Source organism: Pagrus major, chromosome 10 (assembly GCF_040436345.1).
Source record: "Pagrus major chromosome 10, Pma_NU_1.0".
Classification (NCBI taxonomy): Eukaryota; Metazoa; Chordata; class Actinopteri; order Spariformes; family Sparidae; genus Pagrus; species Pagrus major.
The window spans coordinates 17,380,810-17,407,358 of record NC_133224.1 but is presented as its reverse complement, the minus strand read 5'-3'; the positions used below and the strand labels follow the sequence as shown (position 1 = coordinate 17,407,358).

The following is a 26,549-nucleotide window of genomic DNA, read 5'->3' as shown; positions in this document are numbered from 1 at the left end:
CAGCTGCTTGTTGAGCCCCGACTGGATTAAGAGAGCAAAAGGCTGAGTAGCTGAAACCTGATCCATTACTCTGGGGTTGATTAGAACGGCTGCCAGGACAGAGCAGAGCGCAGAGATCCTTTCAGTGCAGTGATGGTGACTAACAACACACGGCGGTGCTGATTTGCTGACACACACGCAGCAGTAGATCTGATGCAGAGCCGCTCATTGTGTAGCGTCACTGCTCAAAGAGAGAGAGTGGTGGGGGTGGGGGGTGGATAAAGGGGTATCATGCTGCTGCTGCATCGTTTCCAATGCGGGGTGTGTCCCTCCGTCGGCAGCTTGACTGTCCCTCTGCCCTCCTTTTTCACCTCGTCCTTGTCTCCTCGCTCCTGCGTCCCTTGTTGCCAGGAGTGAGCCCTCGGGAGCAGCAATGACGCTAGGCTAGGGTTTTGGAAACAAACCCCCACCAGAGGACTGGCTGTCTTTAAGGAACTGCAGCGTTCATGGTGAGTGAGCATTTACAGTGTGAGGACAAGTGGGTGAGCTTGGTGACCCACTGTCTCTCTCCTTGTCTAGCAGAATCAGAGGGCATTGGCAGTCAGAGCGTGAAAGAGAGGAGCAGAGGAAGAGGATGGCTAGGGTTTCACATGATAGCCTTTTTCAGCTTGTCACAGCTCTGAAACAGGATGATGGTAGTCAGGATGTCTCTTGAAAGATGAAAATGTTTGGTTTCCTGCTTGTGTTGACTGACTGACGACCACCCTTAATTGCATGTAACTCGACCTATATCGTACAACAAAAGCACGTGCAGAGCGTGGCATTGCCGTCTCTTCCATTTTGACGTTTTGAAACGTGTCAAGGGATTTCCTCCTGCTGTGATCACTGATGCAGTCAAAGAGACACAGGGCTCATTGGACAGATTGAATTGGTGGGAGGCTGTTTATTTCCACTTTTCCAATTAAACATGCATAGATGGAAAAAAGCCAGAATATATCTGAGGGTTTGTTGCCAGTGCTCGTAGTTCCATCTGTTTGTCTTGATAATGTAGATTTTTCCATTTTGTCTCAACAAAGCTGCCAGATCATTACAGCCTCACTATCGGCTCCTCTGTGGAAACTGTAACTGAACTGTTGATGTTTTTGCTGCTGCTGCCCAAAAAATACTACAAATAGTCTGAAATTAATTTAATTACTTTAACAATTTTGCATCAGATCTGAAATGGTTACTACGAATAACCAGATATGATAAAAGTCTTCCTGAAGCATTTTCACAGCCTTCATTAATGGATGAGGTTGATAATGGGGTTATTTCTCAAAGGATGTGTTAATGTGAGTAATTTACTTTTTGGTTGTTAATTGTTCCCAAATTAAACTTTGCATCCCCACGAGCTACTAGGTTGTTGGTATCCAGAAACAAAATGCTTTCTTTCAGTTCATGATGTTTGTGTTACATGATCAGAATCAAAATACTGACAGAAATGAGACTAAAGTACAGTCACAGCACCTACACACGGACTTGACAGAAACATGGTGACATTTCTGGTCATCATTCACTATCAGAGGAAATAAGCTGCTCTGTAGCCTGGTAGTACGGTCAGGCAATATGTTTACCCCACCATTTTCATATTACAGTTATTAACTTTACATAGCCACAAATGGATACTTGACCTCAACGCCAGGCATCCTGCAAACGGCTGTGTTTAAACAAGTTAAATGCCTTTATTTTAGGAAATGCCTTTTATAGGAAATGTTCCGTTTGCATTTCTTGTCAAGATCAAGATCTTGAGGGGGAGATCATTTTATGCAGTTATGTTTAAAAAAAAAACAAAACCACAACAATTGAATTGATGGAATTTGAGTAACATCAGTGTTTCCTGTCCTGCAGTAGATGCCAAACAAACACACCTACCTGCTGACCACACAGAGGCTATCTGATTCATTTACACATTGCTCTGTGCTTTATGGACTTTGGAAAATGGTTTGGGGCTACCTCAGGGGGTTTCTGGTTAAAAGCAGTGAGTTTGGCATGCAGTGAAACAAGGCAAAGCACCCTGCTGTGGCCTTTCATCTCACAGCTTCCATTATTGACAAAGCTAGTAGTGTTTTCCTGAGGATGTGATGCATAGGTACCAATCCATAGCAACACAGTAGCAACATTTTGTAACATTGGTGTCCTTCAAGCCCACTTTGCAACTTGCACCCTGTTGTGTTTATCCTCACATTCATTTACCCACAAAGTACTTTAGTATAAATGTTTCAGACTTTGTACATCCACATGGTATGATGCTACTTAAGTCAGTAAAAGAAAACAATTCCAGAGTGCTGCTTCCTTGTGTGCCTATAGATTTGAATCATAAAGACCATTAGCAGCCAACATGCCATTCAATGCAGCCAGAGAGCTCTTACAACACTACCAGGAAACTGGAGAGCTTGTGACAAAGCAGGTTACCCTGACGGCGGGTTATCATGGGATACAGTTTCTATTCCAGCAGCTAAAAGCTACTACCCCATGCCACAGAAAGAGTAAAATTCCACCTGAGAACATTTTTTTCATTTGGAGTTTCTGGATTGTGTAGCCAGATAGCTATTCATTCAGCAACTTGAAACAATAAGGAGCCAGGAGGCCTGTCACAGAGGTACATTGAGTTTTGTTAAATGATCGCTTGTAGACTTGTTTATGGTAACAAGGAGCTGACGGAGCTTCCTGATCTGTATGAACATTTGTAGTCCAGTGGCCTTTCTCACAAAGATTAATAAAACCCCACACCAAACCCAAAGTAAGAAGAGCTGTTCCAAGAGTCTGTGAGCTCAGTAAGCAATCCTGCCTTATCAGACAGGCCCAGGTACATGGAAAGGATGTGGTCACTATTGCCAGGTACAAAGATTTACTGGTGCACCTTTCTGTTCAATATAAACACAATCCTCTTAAAATATTTAGATAAGTACTGTCAGTGCTTCTACAATATGTCTGTGGCACAACCTGCAATCAGCTTTCATCAGGTGTTGAAGGCCAGTGTCAGTAAAGTGAAAATGTATAATCTGTTTCCCCTCTCTGCTCCTGTCTTTGTCTGCCGAAGTGCTGATTCACCAGTAGGACTAGTTATTGAGAGGAAAAGGAATGTACAGTCCATTGTTAGTGTTTTCATGACTTGGGTAATCCTTTCACATAGTTTCTCCCCCTCACATATTTGTAATACTTTACACTCACCTTTTCTTCGTACTATTTGCAATGCACGTGTTCTCATATCAGATTCACGCACACCATCCCTTCCATACGCACACATCCTCTATTGTGTTTCACCGTGTTGGTAACACCTGCATTGCTGCTGAACAGATGCCAGATTGCCCCTTCCCTCCTCCACCAATCTACTTCACTCTCCTCTTCCTCTACCTCCTTCTCTCTGTGGTATAAATCCATTCTCAGGGTTCGAGGCTCTGGCTAACCTTTTCTTATCGACCTGCAGCTGTTCCCTTGGGTACACACTGTCTTCAGTAAACCAAGCAGCAGTACATGCATGTTGCCTGTATATTAGAGCACAAAGCTGTTCAATACTGAATAAAGTAGAGCAGATATGCTAACCTCTTGAGGGGGCCACCCTTGTTGTTTTTAAACAAACAGGTGCGTCTCTGTCTGGTCAAAATACCTAAACCAGTCACGTAACTGCCTGTAGTCTGCCAGCAGTTCTTCATAGGACACGTAATTTGGTTCAAAGTGGTTTAGATAATCAGGTTGAACTGGGATCTGTTTACAACCTGTTTGAGTGCAGTTCTACCACAACTACAAAAATAAGACCCAAGTTGTAATAGACCATAATCAACCTACAAAGCAGTGACCTCACTAGTAGTGAGCCTATTGTGATTGTAGTGTTTGAATTTGAGCTTTTAGGGAACTAAAAGAGTAGACTGTCCAATCAGCTGTGTGGCACCATCCAGTTGTTTAACTCTCCTCCAGTGGAGTATGAAGTTCTCCACCAAAGAGCCATGGCTTGTAGACAGTCATGAAACAGAAGTCAATGGTGCAAATACCACATCCCTTAAATAAACTGGGAAATGATTGCTTACTGACTGACCATTAACAAGTTAGCTAGAGTGCTGTTGTGACTGCCTGTGCTTGTTGGAGGTTAGCCTACAGTCGTTAAAAAACTGGCATCACACGTAGTCACCACGTCACCAAGCTTGTAGCACTGCTATTTTGCAAGGATGTGTAAATAAACAGCTGTGCTGCGTTTCTGTTGTTACCAGGGCTTCAGAGATCTTAGGTTCATTTCCACTCAGCTCAGCCTCACAGTGATAATGAACAAACCTGCTGCCTGGTGATTATCCTCTACACAGTGCGGTTAAAGAGGGGAGGGAAGGCAGGATAGGCAGATGCAGACGGATGAGAAGAAGAAAAGCAGTGGAGAGAACACACACATGCGAATGGTGACTCACCCTCTGTGTAGTGCTATACTCTCATCCCAGTGCTGAGTGCAGTCTTACCCATGAATCACCTCCATTCTCTGGTGATGGAGGAATGGTCTTCCATTAGCACTCATCTCCACTCATCCTCCTCTCTTCCACCATCATCTTCTGTCATTTGTCCTCCGTGTCAACTGCTCCTCAAGAGATGTTCTCCTCCTCTCACCTCTTTTCCATCTCCCTACTCTTCTTATTTCTTGACTTCTTATCTGCACCTAAGTAGCTTCCCTGCTATGCCCTATGTTTTGAGTCTAAACGTAGATACTAGCCACTGCTCCTTTGTGTTTACTCCCTTCTTTAAGGCTGAAGTCTCTGCTTTCAGCTTTCCCCAACAGCAGTGCCCGGTGGAAGCTCCTAATCCAGCACTGGATATTATTTTAATCAGTGTCTTAGAGCTTAAGGGAAAGCATTTTTATTCATTTTAGCTTTAATTTGAATTTAACTTTGTTCCCTGAGAATAGTGTACAAATCACCTTAGCAACTAGCAAATCTGTATCTGAGCTTAACTCTTAAACCGTATGGATCTTTAAGGCTCTGGAATGGCTTAACAACTCATTATCCTCCTTTTTAAAAACCTTTTTTGATTACCTCACTCTTAAGTAATGGAGAACGTGGCTACTTTGGATTTGACAGTGACAAAGCAGTTGCCCCCTCCTCTGGAGTAAATGCAGAAACCAACAACAGGGAAAGATCCCTCCAAATTTCAAGTTAGTTGAACATGTATACATGTAAATACTCGCAACTTCACTTGACAGAATATAAATTACTTGAGATTTGAAGTCACTTGACTTGGGACTTGCACCTAATAACTTAAGTCACATGTCTACTCTCTTAATATTTGTTTTCTTTTTACATGGGTTAGGTTTAGGGGTCGTCTCATGTAACTCGAAAATATTCTACAATGGCAGAATAATCCTAAAAACAAAGACGGTGAACATTGAAAGCATAACCTCCTAATCACCAGAATTTTAGCTTTGTTATTGTGAGTGCACCGATGTTAACATTCAGATCAAAGCCCTGTGGTGCCTAAGAAGAGCTTCACAGAGCTGCTAGCATGGCTGTTGACACTTGTTACTGCTTTTTCTTTTGTATTATGGCATATTTATTCATCCTGTAAAGAACTTAGCATTCTGACCTGCTCTTTAAATAAATGTTAGTCTATTATAATTAATTCATGGTGGCTTTACAGTTTTTATCCCCTGTTTGTTCTGATGTCCTTTCATCTTCATCAAGCAAAAGTTCAATCAGATTCAGTTACCTTTATTTGTCCCTCAGGGCCAATGCAGGGCACAAGAAAGATTAATAACATTGGTTGCATCACTAACAGTCACGCACGCACACACACGCTCCTGGTAGGAATAGATTTTCCTGTCTCTGTTGTAGCCCGTGCTGATCAATGTGAACGTCCCTATGGCAGCACAGTGTTAAGCTGATTGCTTGCAGTCCTCAGCCTGCATTATTAACCAGCTCGACACACACTGGAGGCCATTTTGGACATGCAGAGGGGTGTGTGTGTGTGCACTCATATTGCACTTGCCCTATTTACAGTAGCTTCCTAATTAACTAGTGAGACAATGTAGCATCTTCCAGAAGCCTCCTTTGAAGGTCTTTCCTGAACTGGTGCTCTGTCAGCTCCTTAGTGCTGACTTCTGGATTAAAGCTCAGAGCTGCTAAGACGCACACACACTCATGCACACACAACCTGTAAGTCAGCTGCTAGATGACCTTTTGTTAAACTGCTGGGAGGCCTTAGCTGTAAAAGTCACATGGCCTCTTTCTGTAGTTCTGCATCACACTTCCAGACTCATTAGACACCAGCTGACAAATGCTCAGAGGCCATAAGTGCATTGTCACAAGGTTTTCACAGCAAAGAAGATAATTCTGTGTTTGTCTATGACTTCATGTACATGCCTTTCTTTTCCTCTCCCGAACCTTTAAATCCCTGCAGTCTATTTCATATCACAACATTAGTTTTGAGGCAGTGACCATTCCAGGTTTTGCTATTTTTTTTTAACTAAAATGTTTCGATATTAGATATATATTTAGCAACATGAATGCCAACTGTGCTAAATCCAGCTTGTATTAAATTGGTAATAAGCAATATGACATGTATTGTTTGCATGGCTGTTGGCGTCCACTGGCAGTCCCATGATGCACAACACAATGCACATTGCAATAACATAAGATTAACCTAATATTTGTATTATTATATTGTTATTTACAGAGGCCTTATTGAATACAGAGAAGATACTGTTTTTTTCTTTATTTTTATACATTGTATCTATTATTATGCTGTTAAACATTAGAAGAAAGAAAAGTTAAGTAGAATGGTTGTGTGGTGCATTTACACTCTCCTTCATGGACTCTCATTATGTACCATTTGGTAGCGGCTAGGTCACGTGCGACACTTAGAAGTTAAAATTTGGGATTTCCAGTCCTATCCTGTATGACTAAGTAAAGTACTGGTTTGAAATGTTTTAATTGGCCCAACCCTACCTTTGTGGCAGTTTTCTCTGTTGTTTCCCAATCGTATGTCTGTCGACTGTCAGTCTGTGTGTGTGTGTGTGTATATGTGTGTATATGTGTGTGTGTGTGTGTGTGTGTGTATGTGTGTGTATATGTATATGTGTATGTGTGTGTGTGTATATATATATTTGTGTGTGTGTGTGTGTGTGTTTGTGTCAGTGTGGCAGACCTCACATTGCCGGTGGCAATGTGAAAGTAAATATAGGCCAAATGAAACTGACCTAAAAAGCAAGTTGTTTTCCCTGCAACACTGTTGTAATTAAAACCCCACTTTTGTTGTCTGTCAGGAATATGAAACAAAGAGTGGCAGAGCTGGACCTGGCAACCCGACGTCTCCTAGGCAGAGTGTAAGGAAAAACCTGGACTTTGAGCCCCTCTCCACCACCGCACTTATACTGGAGGACAGACCTGCGTATGTAAACACACAGTCTTAGATCTTTTGGTTGTTGGACTATCCCACATTTTTCATTCTGACTAACTGCCACTGAAGTTTGCTTATCAGACAATAAAGCCTTGTCTGTTGTCTTCTATCTTCATCTTCCCCTCATTCCTTCTGTATCAGTCCTTCCAATGCCGGGTCATTAGACTCTATTCAGTATTGTTCCAGCTCTCACTGTGTCCCTGTTTGTATCACAGGCGGTGAAAGAGAAGTGCTGCTGAAAGTTTAATAGCCTTTCGGCAGCATGGCTCCATTACCCTGCTTTTTTTTTTTAGCATTTTACATTTTGTTAACATACAGGCAGACGTATGGTGGGTCTCATCTTCCATTCAGTGTTGCTGCTCAGCTGCAAGATTAGCACGTGCTGGGAAACGTGAAAAGTGAATAAAATGAAAACAATAGCATGGTTTCAAATAAACTTCCTCGTGTTCACACAGGAAATCTAGCTAACACTATGACTGGCAAAACTGAGTTCTGCTGCTGCTCAGGTCTGTTGTTGCATGGCACTTTCAACCTCTTTCTCTTCTTCACTGCCTCCCCCTACTGGTAGAAATAAACCAGAACAGTTATTTATCTATATTTGTAGAATGGAAGATGAGTTGTTGTTTTTTTCGTTGTAATTGGCTTTGAAAAAAACAAGCACTGCAATCAAATGTCATCCTTACTAGGGCATCCACTCAGATTGACAAATGACAAAAGTGAACCCTGCATTGTTCATTCAAGTGCACCTCGTAAAGCCTCGAAATCTATTCTCGTATGGCCATGAAGTCCTCGCCCCTTTGTGTGTGTCAACTCCGACACAGACAGCAGAGAGGATAGAAGCAGCGCGCCTGTAAATGACATCAAAACTCTTTTTCTGACTGTTTTGGTACAAAACCTTACCGGCCAGTGTGTTGGAAAGTCTTTGGAGGTTGAGTCACCAAACAGGCATTCACCAGTTAAAATCTACCCTGTTGTTTATTTTTTGTCACGACTTTGTGAATGATTAATGTCCTGTCGCCGTTCAGTTGCTCATCCTCAAAGTGGAGCAAGAGCAGACCAACGCTTGCTAAATCCAGCATGTTTACATTGTGAATTTTTTACTGATGTTCATTAACTTGCTCTGTCCCTATAAAAACTGTGTATGGAATGGTCTTCATCAGCACAAATTATTGTCTTAGAATGTAGATTTTCCCATTTCTAATGAGAACATTATAAATTTGGTGTCAATGAAACCTCCAGAAAAGCTTCCAAATGGTATTTGAGGTGAGGGGAGGGCTCCTGTCATGCTCCTTTGTCTGTGTATGTTTTCCTCTTAATACCACTCAAACCTGCTTGACATGAATAATGCATGTTGAGCTTAGGGAACACATAGTCACTAACCTGTTTCTTTTGCCGTTGATGTTTGTGTGCTGCAGTAATCTGCCTGCCAAGCCGGCTGAGGAGGCACAGAAACACAGACAACAGTATGAAGAGATGGTGGCCCAGGCCAAGAAGAGAGGTGAGCTCATTTGGCAAAGTAATCAGTGTTCTCTTACCATCTTCTACCAGAGCGTTCAACTGCAGAAAGTCAGGTCCTCTCTGCAGCCCTAGAATTCACCACAGCTACAAACTGGAATCTTTAAAGCTGGATAGCAATGTAGTTTGATCCATTCTGCCATAGCAATCAATTGCCATATATTTTTCTTCCACTTTTCTGTAAAGCTAGCCACACCACTGCAGGACTGAACAGACTCTGTCTCTTTTCAGCCCACTTTCTCTCTTCCAACTTAACCTCTTTCTTTTTGGATCTAACCACCTCACTCTCGTCTGCAGAGTTGAAGGAGGCTCAAAAGAGAAAGAAGCAGCTGGAGGATCGGTGTAAGCTCGAGGAGAGCATTGGCACAGCTGCCCAGACCTGGAACCAGGAGATCTTGCCTAACTGGAGTACAGTGTGAGTACACACAAAGACTGATGGGAGAATTCTGTCCGTCTCAAGGTCCAATTTACAAAAAACAATATGCACTGGTTATGTTACAGCGCCAACATGCCCATAAAGTTTTGCAGCCAGGTACAATGCTGGGACAGCAATGCGTTTGTGAATTTGCCTGAGTTTAGTTTAGATAATAATAAAAGTAATGATTTTCCAAAATACTTTGCAATTCTTCAAACAAAGAAGGGATCTTGATTTTATTCCTTTTCTAGACATTAATGGATCAGAGTAGTCTGTAACTGTTGTGTTTTGAAATTAGTCTGGTTTGAAACTTATTTCTCATTGGTCTGTTTTGGTGTTTTAGTGGCATCATGCTTAAATGAACTGTAACTGGATTTAGCATGGAAAATTAAAGTTGAAAAGCAGCCACGTTCCTCCGGGAAGTGCTTCACGTCAAATTAAATGCAGTCACTTGCCCTCACTGAGTCAGCATTTAGCTTCAGAATCAATTATAAATCAGAGATTGAGCATGGAACATATTAAAGCTGAAAATGGTGATAGTTATTTTTATATACAATTGGGTTTGCTCAGTTACTCCTCTGTTTGTGTGGGCAATGTAGTTTGATCCATCCTGCCATAGCAACAAGGCTTGTGATCCCACTTGACCCCAGGCACTTCACCTAATCTCAGATCCACAGTGCATAGAAGAGAAACAATTTAATATACAATGATATTTCCATACATTTCATACAAATATCATCCATATCTCATAATATTATCATCACCATCATCACCACTGTCGATACCCTATTTACACTTATGAATTTATGACTAAAACATTTTTGCCAACCACTATCTTCCTGATAGCACCATCTTTAATGACTGTACAACTCTGCACACTGCAGTTGTTAAACCTACACCACAGTCGAGAATTATATGTTGGCGCTGAAAGGACCTCAGTTCAATACATTGAATATATGTATAGTGTGTACAATGTGTTGCCCTGAGCATAAACTTTATTACACAGTCATTATATGTCTCATTCAGCCATTACATTGCTGTAGAATGGCGACCGACACATTACATCCCTCAGGCCTACATGAAGAACACTAATACTCTGTCTTCTTTCCATTCCACCAAATCATCATTATAGCACATGACCATTGTTGGCATCTATTTTGATGTCACAGTCAGCACCATATTGGGAGCATATAGTGAACAGTTGCTGCAGAGCAGCACTACAGGGAGGAAACAAAAACAAATCATAATGACTCATAATGAGATTAACAAAACAAAACCTGTTTTTACAACAGAACTGCCTCCTATTGCTTCAACATGCTACATTCCAGCACGTTGATTCAAATTAATATCAATGTCAGTGCCTCTGTTCTACCTCCTAGTCATACAGTCTTGCTGTCTTAATGTAAAGGGAGAGGTGTAAGGGCTCGGACTGTGATTAGTAGTTCTTTCCCAGACAAAAATTAAGGTTTTGTGTAGAGAGTTCATGTGATCTTGCTTTTCAAATCGAGTCTCTGTAATGCACAGGACGTCACACTCTCCTAAAAACTCCTCCGACAGATGGACTACTCTGAATTAGAGGGGCAACATTGTAAAATAAGGGTTGTCTTCAGCAGCATTGGAAGGACTCACCCTGCCCCCTTCTGGCTCTGATCGGCAAATGATGATTTCTGTATGAAAGTCATAAATAATTAACCTCCTTAACTTCCTTTCCACTTTCTGCCCTCTTGCAGGTGTACATCTCGCCGAGTGAGAGACCTCTGGTGGCAGGGCATCCCCCCCAGTGTCAGAGGCAAAGTGTGGAGCCTGGCTGTGGGCAACGAGCTCAACATCACACACGGTGCGTGGGTGTTAGCATGTGTGTGCATCCGACAGTGTGTGTTATCTGTAAACCTGTGATTGTCATATAATGTTTGCACTGTTACCTGACTGATCTTTGTTTTGCACTCAAAAACAAGACAGTTTGATCTCTTGGATCAAACGGATAGCACCGTCCACTTACACATATACTGGACTCACACACACACACACAAAGATGTGTGTACCTATTCGTCTCTGTTTGTAATTTAATAAGTGGCAGTATGATGGATAAAAGAGGAAGGAAGAGTGTGTCTATTAAGACGTAGCACGGTCAAATGATTCCCCCAGTACAAGAGGAAACACGCAGCATTTCAATTTGTTCTCTAGTCAGAATTGCACACACATACACATGCATACAAACACATACACATGCATACAAACACACACACATGCATACAAACACACTCTGCAAACTCACTCTCCACTTTCACACAGAGGAAGCTCCTCAGCACCCTCAGGGCTACTTGAAGATAAGCTCTCGCTGACTGCTGAGCTGAACCCACTCTGCTTTGTACTACTCAGCCTTTTACATGGAGCACAGTCCAATGTGTTATCACTCACACACACACACACACACACACACACACACACACACACACACACACACACACACACACACACACACACACACACACACACACACACACTCATCCAAAGCTCAGTCCCCTTCTAAAGTGTCTGTCTTTTATGAATAGCAGCTCAGTGACAATATTCCTCCATTTTAAGTAAAGTTGTGTTATTACTTCTGCTAATACCACCACTAGCATTTTTACTAGGTTTGCTTCAGCTAGTCGTACTAAGGTTTCTATTGCTAGTGCCTGCATTACTACTACTGTACTGTCAACTACAACTACTACTTCTAATGCTAGTGAAAAGCTAAAGTCTTGATACTAATGTATTGTGTAACAATCTGATTCAGCATATTTTCTTAAATCAAAAATTCATGATTTCATAAATAGAAAAGGCAGTCAATGTCATTCCAGGCTATTACTTCAGTGTGACTATACGCTGTTAATCATTAATCTGGAAGCATGTTACAGTCTTCTGCCTGTATGAGGGAGAGACGTGCGGCAAAGTTTCAGTGTGAGGTAAAGGTGACTTGCTGGTGTTTTTAAACAACAGGAAGTTAGTTATTGCAGTTCGACCTGCAGATTCAGCTGTTTATTGACTGTCAGTAGTTGCAGCAGCTATGACACACAGCTCATGGAGGCTACAGAGGTACTTTAAAAATTATTAGCTGCTGATTGCTGCAATTTTTTTCAAAAAATAGTCGCGTTATTGTAGTCAGATCTGAACACACAGACATGATACACCAATTTTCAGATTTGGTGACTCACACTGTTTTTGTCTGATGACCAGGCCCACACGGATTCTGCAGACAACTCAGACTTTAAATGAGTAAAGTTGCTCCTTGTAAAACTCAGAACATTAACACCGCTCCACCCCCTTGTGCATGTGTAGGACAGTCTTATGTCATACAGTTAGCGTTAAGATTACATTTTCAGCATCAGTGTGACAATATGTTAGAAAGATTTACTGCTGAGAAACTAAGTACAACATATTTATTTAAAGCATCTTGTTTTTAAGTTTTATTCAGTATTAAAGTAATCTACCGATAGTTGTCTATACATTCATGAGTGTACTGTAAACAGGAACTGCTAATAGCTAATTCCACATACTTTTTAATTATGCCACTTTTTTCCAAAATGTGAGCAAATATAGGCAAAAATAAACCAGACTCAAGTTGTAGCCCACAGTTAACTCACTGAATTCATGACGGCAACGCTATACTTCCTGTTTTAATCCCTCAAACGCAAATTATGTGCTTCAAAAAGTTGGGCATCAACAAAAATAGAGATAAATGATTTGATGTTTATGTTCAGATATCTTTATATTTACTCTTTTATTCCCAAAGAACATCTTCACATTAGACTGCAGTTCTCATTTCAGCTGCTTACGACTCTGTTCAGCGTGGCCTGTAGTTGCCATTGTCTGCAGTCAATATTAATCTGCTGGTGTTTGTCCTGCACAAGATCAGGGCCACCAGTGCAGGGCTCTGTGTCATGACTCAGAAAAGCTCATTATTTCACTCCAGCATCTCATCACTAGAGGGCAGCCACAGGTCAGAGCACAGGCCGGGAGGTTCAGTGTACTGCAACAAAAATGAATGTCTGCTGGAAATGGAGCTAGATGTGTTTCCTTTAATCACCTTTAGTGTTTCTGTTGCAGAATAATGTAGAGAGCTAAATCCTTTTATCACCTGAAATGGTTTCTGTCCAGTCATCATGTTCTCTGCTCAGTATCTCAGGCCTCTGTGTTCTCCTCGTTCTCTCATATTGACTGTGCTGTGCTGTTATGTGTCCCTGCAGAGCTGTATAACATCTGTTTGGCCCGGGCGAAAGAGAAGTGGAGGACCTCGCTAGCACTTTCCTCAGAGCCTGAAATTGAAGGTAGAGGCAGAATGAAAAATGCACCGGCCATTTCCTTAATGTTGTCTTAGTGCTTCCTAATGTTTGACCATGTCTACCAGATGCTGGTTCGTCAGATCGGGAGTCAAGCCTGGAGCTGATCAAGCTGGACATCTCAAGAACTTTCCCCCACCTGTGTATCTTCCAGCAGGTCAGTGAGAGAACCACCTCATACAAGACTGATGTTTTAGAGGAGTCTGTTGACATCGAGAAGATGTCTTTGTCAGCCTTTTTAATTGAATACAATGTTACCATGGCAACGTGGGCAAGAAACAGTGAAGCTCATTCACTCTGACGTTATTGTATCAACGTTGTATCACATTAGATTTCTGGGGAAGCATGTGTGTACAGGAGTATTTCTCGCCTCTTTGTTAAATTGTCTTCATTATGTCTTCATCAGGGTGGGCCATATCATGATGTGCTGCACAGCATTCTGGGGGCATACACTTGTTACCGGCCAGACGTTGGCTACGTAAGTCACACACACACAAAACACAGCATTACATCCTGTTGTGATACTTCAGCACATTTTGTACCTATTCTCAGTGTACTGCACCTTTTTTAAGAAAACAGTCATGAAGCCTCGAAGTAGCTAAACAAAACCAGTATTATTCCCTGGGTTTATGAAAGGCTCTGGTGGACAGATTTGACAGGGGGTCCCCTGGAAAGAAAAATTCTTTCTTTATATGCATATTCAAAGAATATGCAATTTCACATGAAGCAGATAATAAATAATCAACAACCATAAAGCTTAATGATCAAACTTGCTAAAAAAGTTTACTGGTAACTAACTACAACCATCAGATCTGTCATTTAGTTTTGATGCTCTCCACATTGACTTGACATTTATTTGGCTTGGGTGCTGTGCTTAAAGGCTCATTTATGCTCATTGTTAGATGCGGAAACCTCTGTCTGTACTAATTTCGTCCGTATTTGTTCACCTTTTCTGAAAGCTTACTGATCCATACGAAGCAATGCAGTAATAGTTATATAGCTGACGCGAGATGAACATAGGACACAGTGTAGAAGCTTGAACAAACGCAGACGTCCAAAAGTACTGGAAATTATGTTCATCAACACATCGTGATGTATTTAATGGCCTCAGAGACCACCTCCGTCTACAATGCTGCCTCCACTATTGCCTCTTTATTAAAAATGAGCACTAAGCCTTATAATAGTTTTTGTTTTATGGGTCTTAATGCCTGTGTCTCTTTATATATGATATTTTTACTGATTTTGTCAATATTAAATTGGGAGAAAAGTAAGACAACACATTGCGTATTGGTATACAGTCTCCAGTAATGTGCAGTAGTGATACTTGCGTACTATCAAGGTTAGATAACATATCACAGACTCCATCTCCCACATAACTCCTACATAGTCTATTATTGTCGATCATGCGGTCTGGATGACTGATGCCTCACGGTATTCGACTGAGTGTGAGGTGTCTGTCAGACAGCGGGTAGACGATATTCTTTGTGCCAACTGTGTGACTCAGTGCATTTCCATCCTGAAGCCTCCCTGAGCTAAACTCTACCGTGTAAGAAGCTTCTCAGTTGTGATTCCCTCCTCTGTTCTGCTGTCTGTACACACTGGGTCTTTGTTTACTGGAACAGCTCACATCTCTAAAGGGAAAATTTAACTCTGAATGTATTTTTGTTATCGGCTAAAATTAAACAAAGTATGAATAAAATTCATACAAAAAGAAAAGTTGACTAAAACATTGGGTAACACTCCCATATGAAAACCATCATTTATAAATGGAAGTCTTCTAGTTAACTAAACATTAGTTTATAGTTATTTCACTGTTAATAAAAAAATGCTTTAGAAACCATTTCTTAGGAATTGAAAAGTATTATACACATCAATTGCAACTTCATAATGGCCATCTAGACAATGTTTATAGATGAACTATACAGTATTTATTTTCCATTTACAAAGTTTAAGAAACATCAGTTGCAACTTCACAATATACAATCCATAATATATGTTTATAAAGCATTTTAGTGTTAACAGCAAAATAATTATCAACTAATGTTTAATTTACTAAATTTACCATTTATTTATTAATTATGGTTATTATAAAGTGTTGCCGAAATAAATATTTAAGGATGCTTTTAGTTGTTACTAACTTTGCCCTGTTATATATGAAGTAAAACTAGTTTCTCTTATTTGTGTGTGATAGCTGTGAGCTTCAGTGCTCATTCTGCTAATATACACTCTCCAGGAGTACAGATGCTAAATTATCTGTCACCATATCTATCATCACTATCATTATAAATAGAAAGAAGAACAGAAATGAATCCAAATTATTGATCATTTGTTATGTAAATTATATGTGTATTTATATTTTTTGTCAGCTTGCTGTGGTTGTAACCAGAAACATGGTTCACCTCCCTTCAATATATGAAACATGAAATCTGTCACCACCAATATTTCTAATTGACCAGCTCAAGGTCATTGATCTCAACAGAGGCACAACATGAGACTGATCCCAGGTCAGATGTAATAAAACAAGACTATCTAGAAACCACAGCAGACCAGATGCACACAGCTGTAAGAGAACCTGAGCACTCAACTCAAGTCAGGATGAGTTTTCATTTGAGCGTCAGGCTCTTCTGAGGTTCACATCACTGCTTCAGCACAGTCATTCAATCACAAGATGAACTCAAACCAGACTCATGTTCAGTACAGCTCTACAGTGCAGTGCCCAGTGGTTTGAGCAAGGCATTTCTACAGTGTGTAGGTGTGATTTCCCACTAAGCAAACCTCTGCATCTTCTCAGAGGCAAGAGGAGGGTGGATTAAAGGAGGAGAATTACTGATTATGTGATTCATCGCGCTCTGTTCCCAGACTCATGTTAAACATTAAATCCCTCCTCTTGATGCTTGTATCTGTTTGTATGTTGCATTTAAAACGTCTCCTGATACATCTTATATTGTTGACATCAAACTTTGGAGAGCAAAGTGTAAACTCAGCACTTTGCACCAGAATTAAATTGATAATTATGTTTGGACACCATGCTTCGCTCTAACTTTGAACTCATTTGTGCACTGCTGTAACTCTTCAGTTCCACATTTTGCTTGTAAATGCTGCGGTTTGCCTTGCTGCTTCTCACTGCAGACCCACGCTGTCTATACTTGGTAGAAATGAGTGTGACTTCCTGCACTGACCCCAACCCATGAGCTGCTACACACATACAAAAAAAAAAGGCTGCACACAGCGGTGAATGCTAGATTTTGTAATTTGTTTTGCTCTGTGCATGTGTCTGTGTCAGCCTTTCATCTCTACCAGTTTAATATCCACGCTGAAAGCCCGGCTATTTATGAGTGTAAGAGACCGTTTTAAATCAGATTTAAATTGAGCGCTTAAAAAAGCAACAGTGTCGATGGTGTGGTGCAAAATTCGCCTTTAGCTGGTGTTAACTTGCTGCCATTGTCTTTTCCTGTTCTCACATTCAGAGTTAGATGTCAAAGTTTACATTTCATATCAACACATTTTTTTTTTAAGCCTTGTTAACTGTTTCTTTCCTGTGTTTTGTGTGTGTGTGTGTTTAGGTGCAGGGAATGTCGTTCATCGCAGCAGTGCTGATCCTGAACCTGGACACAGCCGATGCCTTTATAGCTTTTGCCAACCTGCTCAACAAGCCCTGTCAGATGGCCTTTTTCAGAGTCGACCACAGCCTTGTTAGTACACACACGTACACACGTACAGATTTCCACATGCACATACACTTAACAAACAATGCCTGTAAATGCACTTTGCACACGACTTTGACATGACATTTAGAATTGTTAGAGCTCGATCAGATACCAGATCAGCTTGTTGACCAGGACTGTTTTTATATTTTACATTTCATGAGTGTGGAAGTTTATTCTTGACCTTGGAAACAATATATTTATACAAAGGGGCACACTCATCTTATTTTTAGATCTGAAGTAAAAAGAATTAATAGTATACACACACTGGATTTATTTATTAGACTGAAAAAGGTTGCACAAAATAGTATTTTATCCTGTGGAGTCAAGGGGCCATACCAAGAATATAACACTTACCATATGATATAAACCCTCCCTGACCCTGACTTTTGTCAGAAAGAAGTACAAAAAAGTTGTCACATAAAAAAACAGAAAAAATATTCAAATATCGATAGAAATGTTTTAAAAAGACGGGGCAGCAAAACATGTCAACACTACACAATTTAGAATACAATCATTAGCAGTCTAATCAGATTTTAAGATCTTGACAGTATATTTATACTAAGGATATTTATACTATCAGCGCTAATATTCAGCATTTTTCAGATTATCAGTATTTATCCATTACAGCAAATGTATATCGGTTTCAATTATTGGTTATTGGTATCTGTATTGGCCCTGGAAAAAAAGTAATTCCCAGATTTATACCATATTTGTTGATAAGTATATTTCATTCAGTACACGTTGAATTAGTTCTATTGCATTTTAACACTGCTGCCCTTTATCTAAGAGCATCATTTTACATTTTGCAACTCGTGATAATTTTGATTATCGATTCATATGTCAGTTATTTTCTTGATTAATCATCGGGTTTATAAAAGGCCATGGTCGTGTCTCGTTTTAGACTGCTGGCTGAACAAATAAAAAAATACTCAGTTTAAAATTGGAGAATAAAATAAAAAATAAAATATTCACATTTAAGAAGCTGAAAACAGATTTTTTGGCTTTGTGTGTGTCTTGTTGCTCATAAACAGGGCACAAAATTGGCACCTGCCAAATGCTGTCATAAATATGCAAGTGGCTGGCATGCAAAAAAAGATATTTGATTTTGATTACCATTTTCAAGCTCATCACTGCCTGTCACTGTATTTTGAAACCAAAAATGAATCCCTTGCAGTGGATACAGATGTGCGATGTGCTGTTTGATAGCAGATTTCACTGAAAACCTTCCACACTCATTTCTCTGACACCACAGAAATCATCATCTACCATTTCAGGTGTCTCACTGCTTCATAAACATCGTGGTTTTTGTGTGTGTGTCGCTCTATAAGACCACCTTCTCCTCTCTCTGCAGATGTTGACCTACTTTTCGGCATTTGAAGTGTTCTTTGAAGAAAATCTACCAAAGCTTTTTGCACATTTCAAGAAAAACAACTTGACCCCTGATATTTATTTAATCGACTGGTGAGTTTCTCAATCTTTCATATTTTGTGTTGTTTCCTCCAGATGGCCTCATTTCCTCTCCTCTAAAATAACTTTATTGAAACTAAAATTACATACTTACATTGAACTACAGTGTTAGGACCCTAACAGTACCTCTTTGAACTACTTGCCATTATGTCATTTCACAGCTTCAGTAGTAACTATATATGTTATCCACCTACACACATGCAGTGCACTTTGTTCCCCATCATGTTAAAAATGTGTTACGTGTTGTTCTCTCACAATTTGACACTTTACCCACATTGAACCCTTCACAGTTTCAGTGTCAGGTGTGATTCTCAGAAAATGGCATGGTCGGTAGTGTGGGCTGGGGTCTCAGTAGTCCACCCACTTACTGGGGAAATTTCTACATTTCTATTTCACGCTTATATCACCCACACCACACCCAGCTTTTATAAATAGAGTGGCTAGGGCATTATATGTATCTAATGTCACAATTTCCATCCAATTTTACAAATGCTTATGAACATGCAAAACAAAATTGATTTGACTTTAATTGGACATTTTCAAGCTTATCACTACATTTCATTGCATTTTAATGTCAATCTAAACTCCTGTAGTAGATCCAGCAGTGCTAAGAGCATTTTAGCAGCTAAAGAGCCAGATATTTCCCTTGGGAGTTGGTAAAGACCAAAACAGAGCTAACATAGAGTGAATATTGGACATATTTCATGGCAGACAGGTTGAGAAGAGAAAGTGAAGAAAAATCCACTTTTAATCCTGAAACTTTACAACACAAACTCTGTGCTCTCCTCGACTCTGGGTGTTGATTCCTCCAGAAGCTCTGGGTTCTGCCCACGGCTGTCTCCTCCAGAGCTCGCCAGCTGCAGTAGCTGTCTGCCGGTTAACAAGGTCACTCATGATCCAAAACACCAGGGTCTCTCCCGCCGCTCTGGTTTGTTAGTACATTTAACCACACAGCAAGACATATTATTCATCCGATATTTGCATTAAAATTCTCCAGAAGGCATCAACACCACAAACACGGACGAGAGGTCAAGATCAGTGACTGCAGTTAGCTGAGGTGAAGCCCAGTAGACAACTCATGGCTAGCTATCAGTCAAAGCCTGGGAAAGCGTAGCATTGTTTTTGTTGTAAAGTTGGGCATTATAACTTTTGTTTTGGAGTCAGCTTCAAGTGGCCATTTGAGGAACTGCAGTTTTTGGTACTTCTGCGTTGGCTTAATTTTTAAACCTCTGAGGATACCACTTAATAATATACAGTTGCAAAAGTACCTCACAGATTCAGATATGTATGTGCTTGTTCCTTGTTTTCATGTGTGCATCATTTTGAACTGAGTTACTGTATTATCTAATGTGCACTGTCTCTCTCTGTTTCCCTCCCTCCAGGATCTTCACTCTGTACAGTAAGTCGTTGCCGTTGGACTTGGCATGTCGGGTGTGGGATGTGTTCTGCCGAGATGGCGAGGAGTTCCTGTTCCGCACGGCGCTGGGCCTGCTGCGTCTCTATCAGGATGTCTTGACCTGCATGGACTTCATCCACATGGCTCAGTTCCTGACGCGACTGCCCGACCTCATCCCCGCCGAGCAGCTCTTCCAGCACATCGCTGCCGTTCACATGGCAAGCCGCAACAGGAAGTGGGCGCAGGTAGGATGTTGCAGCTTTGCATTTTACGGTGTTTTGTTGGCACTGTTTCTCACGTAATTTTTTAACAGCAGCTCCCTTTGTCTGCTCAGGTCCTACAGGCATTACAGAAAGATCCGGAGCGAGGCAGCCCAGTGCTGAAGCGCTGAGCTGAGATCACACTAACAGACTCAGCCAGAAAAATTTGACTCATAGAAGACGGATGGACCTGAGAAAGACCTGTGTTCAACATCTATGGGACATATCTGGTTGTAGCCGCTGTGATAAACCTGTGGAGCTGTGTCACTGCTCTAACTGGATCCAGGACCCTGAAGGGAAGGGTGTGAAAAGGATACGAGGCCTTATTTATCTCCCACCACCCCTCCGTTGCTCCGAGGCCCAGCAGTGGACTGGAAAATGTAGCTGGCAGAGGCTGAAGAATGTATCACACTCCCACACACACCTCCACCTACTGGGCTGACTCAGGTCTCCATAGACCGGAGGAAATCAGAGATGCCAGTTACGACCCGAATCTTTCACTTTTTATTCTCTGCTGTCTTTCTAGCTACAGTTCCACTTCAGTTCACATTTGGCTGTTTTACGACAAAAAGTCTATGTATGACCTCCCAATCTGTAATTAAATATTAGTCAGGGAAAGTAATCGTAATGTCCCAAAATGACATCTTCAGAGTCTGACAGCGTTGAAATATGTTAAGTGGAACCTCAGCTCGCATCTGTGTGTCTCGGTTTGTCTCAATATCTTTGTTTTCTGCACCTTTTCTCTCCAAACTTCAACCATTCCTTCATGTTTGATTTTGTCTTTTGGACCTCGTGTGCTTTTCAGTTTGTGTGTTTCCTGAACCATTCCATGAAGTCAACTCTGTCTCGAAGAGAGTTAAAATCCATGAAAATGCACATAACCTTCATGCTGTAGGTTAAACACCTGAAGTCTGGTGTCTCTGAGAGAGAGCACCACATTGTTACATTTAATTAAATGTTTGAACCCTCTAAAAAGAGGCGATAAGCTGCCTGTAAATGCGTTTTACAGTATATTTACATCGATGAAACTGGAGTAAATAATGAGGTAATGTGTTGCTGTTAGAAGCACACAACATGCAGTGTCAGACATGGACTCCCACCCCCCCACCCCCACCTTTGTTTGAGGTACATTTCAGCTTGTAAGTGTTGTGATTCCTGATTTCTGGGTGTGAGTGTGATGTCTTTAAATTTTGTATTTATTTAATATTTATCAAACAGACATAAACATGACTTGTTCCAGTCAAATGAAGGGTTGCTGCTGAGCCTCTCCCCACCTAATTAAGTGAAGAATGACAGAAAAATAATCGTTTTAGTCATCATTGAAACAAAAATGCAAAAACATTCCCTTTTTCCAGCATCTTAGTTGTGTGGAGTTGCTGCTTTCTTTGTCTGATAGTACATTGAATTTGTTTGAGTTTTGGACAGTAGGTTGGACAAAACAGAAAGCAATTTGAGGACATCATCAAGTGTCAAGTATATTGTGTAGGCGCTCTAAAAGCCCTGACAGTAAGCTACAGGGCAGCCTGTTGAGTGTCTGTGGCATGTCTGTGATTTAACATCTGTCCATCTTGTTGTTTAGCTTTGCAAAATGGTGATTTCAATTGTTGACTATAGTTTCTCACCACCTTTGTCTGCCTTCAAAGGAACAGTTCACCTCAAAATGAAAAAAATCCAGTCGCTATCTACTCATGACAATGTTGATGGAAACTTGGATGAAGGTTCGTAGAATTTCTGACTTTCCATCAGGATGGGGGTGAGTAGATAATAAGTGGAATTTCCATTTTTGGGTAAGCTTTTCCTTTAACACAAGAACCAGACCCAAGCAAAGCAAAACTTGCAAGAAGACCATGGCATGTAAATAATTGGCTAGTTGTTTTGTTTAGATGACAGATTCTGGTTTCCTGTCATACGGACTGTCTGCATGTCAGTGGTGAGATGGCGGCAGGTGTGACTATTTCATCTCTGACTTTGTGGCTGCTGTTCTTTGAGGTCGTCAGTGTGTCGCCGCTGCGTTCACATCATGGTTAATGTGCAACTCCACCCTGACCAGTGGTGGGGGGTGCCAATATTTATATCAAGCGTCATGACCAGCATTGTTTTGATGAGTTCACACAGCCTAGCCTGACAGTGCTAAGTTAAAGTGAAGTACCATCTGTACTGTTGATCCTGCAAGAAAAGCAACAGTTTGTTAAATGTAATTTTGCCCATTTTGCACAGTATGTTCATCAAATGAAATCTCAAATGCAGAAAGACTTCTGATCACTCTTCTTGATGCACTCCCCCCTCCCCTCCCCGACTCCCCCAGTGTGGCGACACACGGCAGGACTGCAATAAAGCTTTTTGCACGTTAATGGAAGCCTTTGATTTGTGCCTCGCATCATCACTTTGTCATCACTCACAAGTTTTAACGGGTTGTCTGTTTGTCATCCTTTATTTTTTGTGCTTAAGTTGTGACCAGCTGATGATACAAGTGTGTGTTTTTCATGTGTATATGTGTTTAAGAATGATCTTTTAGTTACTGGGTTAGTTGTTACATTTAAAGGCTGGCCTGTGTATGAATTGACCCTCCCAGCTCTACCAACACTACCTGCTTCCTGCCCTTCTATCACACTGGACAACACTGAATGATCCTCAAAACAAAATTCAATCAAACTAAATTTGAATGAAATGTGTAGTAAGCTGTTTTATTCACTGGATATTTGTAATTTCTTTGGTTCTGTTTGTTTTGCAATTTTCTATTTTGTTTTTCCTCAAGAGACCCGTGTACTGTAGAGGAGTGATGGACAGACATGGAGACAGCAGAGGGTTACCATGCAGCTGTATCTCACTTGAAATGTATATAAACAATGGTTTTATTAAAATAAAGAGCTGTACATATTCAACTTGAAACAGTGCTGTTTCTTTGTTCATATTTAATGGAAAATGAAAAAACTACTCTGAATTCATGTTTGAATGTTTATTGCATTTAGGCATGCGCTGAGAGAAAGAGCAATTGGTTGTTACTGGTGGGGTCAAAAGAGAAATAAAGCTGTGTCATCTGCGTAAAAATGGAAACTAATAATTGTGTCTTGGATTACGTGTCCAATTGGTAAAACAAATGGAGAAAAGCAGGGGGTCAATTAGCTGCCATTGAGGACACTGAGGACATGTCCTCTATTATTTTTGGGTCTGTATTAAAAATTCTAATTTATAAACTCCCTAAAATGTTAAATTAAAGTTGCCAGTTGCTAAAACTACTTAGCTGTATGGCGTATTTTGACAGATAGAGAGCTGTCTGTTCAGCAATTATTACCAAAATGTTACAGTGACCTCATAACTATTCTGTTGATCAGTAATACAAAACTTTATATTGTCCTGTAAATAAGAATTACATTTACACTATGTTCTTATTTTAAGGGCATATTATTGGCAGCAGGCTCTAGCAGATCAGGTAAGCAGTGTTCCTGGCTCCAAAAAGAACAGCCACTGTAGTTGAGCTCCTCTGTTCAGTTTTTTTGACAGTGATGGTGATTTCAATGCGATAAGAAACTGAACTGAAAAAGTGATTTCAAAATTGTCCATATTTGTCACTTGTCTTCTGCTGAATTGTAGTTCAGTTTTCCTCTACCTGTTGGCACTGACGTATGTCTTCAGGAGTTTTAACTCTCAACATATATTTATACTATAGTCTTCAAAATGTTCCTGCAGTGGGGCTTAACCCTGCACCCCCCTAGCAGGGCTACGATGAATGACCTCAGTATTTCTAAAACCTTGGCTACGGCCCTGCCCAGAGGTACACCACAAGACAAAGACTATCAAACTTTTATTCAGCTGAGCAAAGTGTGACACTCATTTGGCCAGTTCTAGTTTAAAAAAAAAAAAAAATTGTAGTCATGGTTCATGCTTTGAGCTACATCTTGGCTCACCGCAAAGGCATTTCCTCTGTAATCAACCACTCAACCTTTAAAAAAAAAAAAAAAAAAAAAAATCGAGCGGAAAGTTTCGCATTAGCAACTTCAGTACCCTGAGACCACAAACCCCCTCCATCTTCCTACACCTTTTTTTTCTTTAAACATTTTTGATCGAGATAAACGTGACACACCACACCACCTTTAGTTCAGATGCCCTTGACTGCAGGTGAAGAACAGTTGTGATATTAATCTCTACTGTCTCACCAGAAGAATACAGCGTCATAATGAAGACCAGTCACATCCTTCTGCTCTGCATCTTGGGAGCTGCACTGCTTTCCTCAGTCAACTGCAAGAGTAAGTTAACCTTGGTGTTATACATGCATATGTATGTATATGTATATATATATATATATATATATATATATATATATATATATATATATATATATATATATATATATATATATATATATATATATATATATATATACACACATATACACACATATACTTATTTAAGCTGTCAGGACAGCCTAATAATACATTACTTTATTGTCTTTTCTTCAGGTGAAATCGGCCCTGAAGACTGCTGCTTCAAATTCTACCCGAGAAGAGTGAACAAAAAACTAATCCGTTCATATTACCTGACTGATGATCGCTGCCCCAAGACTGGAGTCATGTAAGTGCTACAAATTTGAGTTTATTTTAACACAATGACTTAAATAAGTTTAACAAGTACTACTCAGTGTGACTATTACTATACAATCAATTAGATCTTATGCACATTTTTAAAAAAAGTGCACCCTAGATTTCTATTTTTCCTTAAGATGAAAATTATTATCATTATCATTATTATTATTATTATTATTATTATTATTATTATTATTATTATCATTATTATTATTATTATTATTATCATTATTATTATTATTATTATTATTTAGAATTACAATAATGCTGTAAATCCTACTGTTGGTGTCTGTTTCCTTTATTCTATTTTTTATTGTTCTTTACAAAAAGATTGACCATTAAAATGACATTAACATCTTCACCTCTTTCCTTCAGTCTGATCACACAGAAGTCTCGTCACATCTGTGCAGATCCGACTCTCTCCTGGGTTGAAGGCATCATGAGGACCTTAGACGAAACCACCTTTTAAACCGGCTGCCTGCTCTTTCAAGTTTCTGATGCTTTTGCCGCTTTTATCAAATCACATACTATGAAATGCATGTTACAGTGTGGTCTTGGTTGTGCAAATCTGTTATTGTATCTGTTAAGTAAAGATTTAATCTCCAAATTGAGTTATTTTAAGTTTGCATAGGCAGCCTGACCAACTTATCCTTTGTTTTTGTAATGTCTTTTGGATGCTTTGTATTATCCACAATAAAGCTCATACACACAGTGTGAAAGTGTTGCCCTGTCTTTTTTAAATTCCTTAATGATAGGAAACAATCTGTTGGTTTGTGAAAGCCTTAATCCATCGTGCTTGATCTATAATAATTAAAATATTTTGATTTTAAAAAATGAACTGACCAATTTACTCTCCATATACCTAATAGTTTGATTGACTGCAGACAAGTTTTATGTTTTTGCATGTTGAGCTTACCGGCTGAGCACTGACTCAAAGACTCTCTAGCTTAGGCTAGCAATTATTTGCAATGAATTAATTTTGGAAGCAATGATCACTGTCTCTATTTTAGTTTTAAGGTATCAAATTTAATAGTTGTTTCCAGGCAAATGTGTCGAAATTATTTGGAAGTTACAGTCTCCTAAGATAAAACATTACCCAAACTATAGTATATCAAGTCAACAGAAATTTGAGGAAATTTAAACAGACATCTGCAGCGGCACAGTAAGCAGCAGGCAATGACACATTTGAAATGAAATGTTTATTTATTGTTTCCCTTTTAAATTCAGTCACATCTTACACAGGCACATCTAAAAGTACATAAAAGAACAACAAAAGATGGGTTAAACCGACAAATTAACGTTTCAGGGTTGAGAAAGACATGTTTTCAGAGGTCGTATCATTGAACTAGCGTACTACTACTACTGACACACTTTCACAACAACGTGCTGCACTGTGGGTTGAATGTGGCCAGGCTACGCAGAGTGCTGCATTCACGTTCTCTACTACTGTAGGGTTTTCTGAAGGCTCGTGAAATGTGTTGCTCTGGGTTTTTGTCCTCCCATC

The 26,549-nt window shown here is 40.1% G+C and overlaps 2 protein-coding genes across 2 annotated transcripts in view; both read left to right on the top strand.

Moving 5' to 3' along the window:
• The window catches only part of tbc1d14 (TBC1 domain family, member 14), a 41,516-nt gene extending 18,169 nt beyond the window's left edge, over positions 1 to 23,347 (top strand). Inside the window, exons 5-15 of the mRNA XM_073474917.1 lie at positions 7,253 to 7,377; positions 8,802 to 8,884; positions 9,199 to 9,316; positions 11,047 to 11,153; positions 13,543 to 13,623; positions 13,704 to 13,792; positions 14,042 to 14,113; positions 17,199 to 17,327; positions 18,694 to 18,803; positions 20,192 to 20,450; positions 20,540 to 23,347. Coding sequence (XP_073331018.1) covers positions 7,253 to 7,377; positions 8,802 to 8,884; positions 9,199 to 9,316; positions 11,047 to 11,153; positions 13,543 to 13,623; positions 13,704 to 13,792; positions 14,042 to 14,113; positions 17,199 to 17,327; positions 18,694 to 18,803; positions 20,192 to 20,450; positions 20,540 to 20,596 — 1,230 coding nt within the window. The 3' untranslated portion in view covers positions 20,597 to 23,347. The remainder of the gene's footprint in view (positions 1 to 7,252; positions 7,378 to 8,801; positions 8,885 to 9,198; positions 9,317 to 11,046; positions 11,154 to 13,542; positions 13,624 to 13,703; positions 13,793 to 14,041; positions 14,114 to 17,198; positions 17,328 to 18,693; positions 18,804 to 20,191; positions 20,451 to 20,539) is intronic.
• Positions 23,348 to 24,572: 1,225 nt separating this feature from the next.
• ccl36.1 (chemokine (C-C motif) ligand 36, duplicate 1) lies at positions 24,573 to 25,764 on the top strand. Its single transcript, XM_073475126.1, has 3 exons — positions 24,573 to 24,709; positions 24,923 to 25,034; positions 25,421 to 25,764. The coding sequence occupies exons 1-3, from the start codon at positions 24,640 to 24,642 to the stop codon at positions 25,512 to 25,514; spliced, it is 276 nt and encodes a 91-aa protein (XP_073331227.1). The 5' UTR covers positions 24,573 to 24,639; the 3' UTR covers positions 25,515 to 25,764.
• The last annotated feature ends 785 nt before the right edge of the window (positions 25,765 to 26,549 follow it).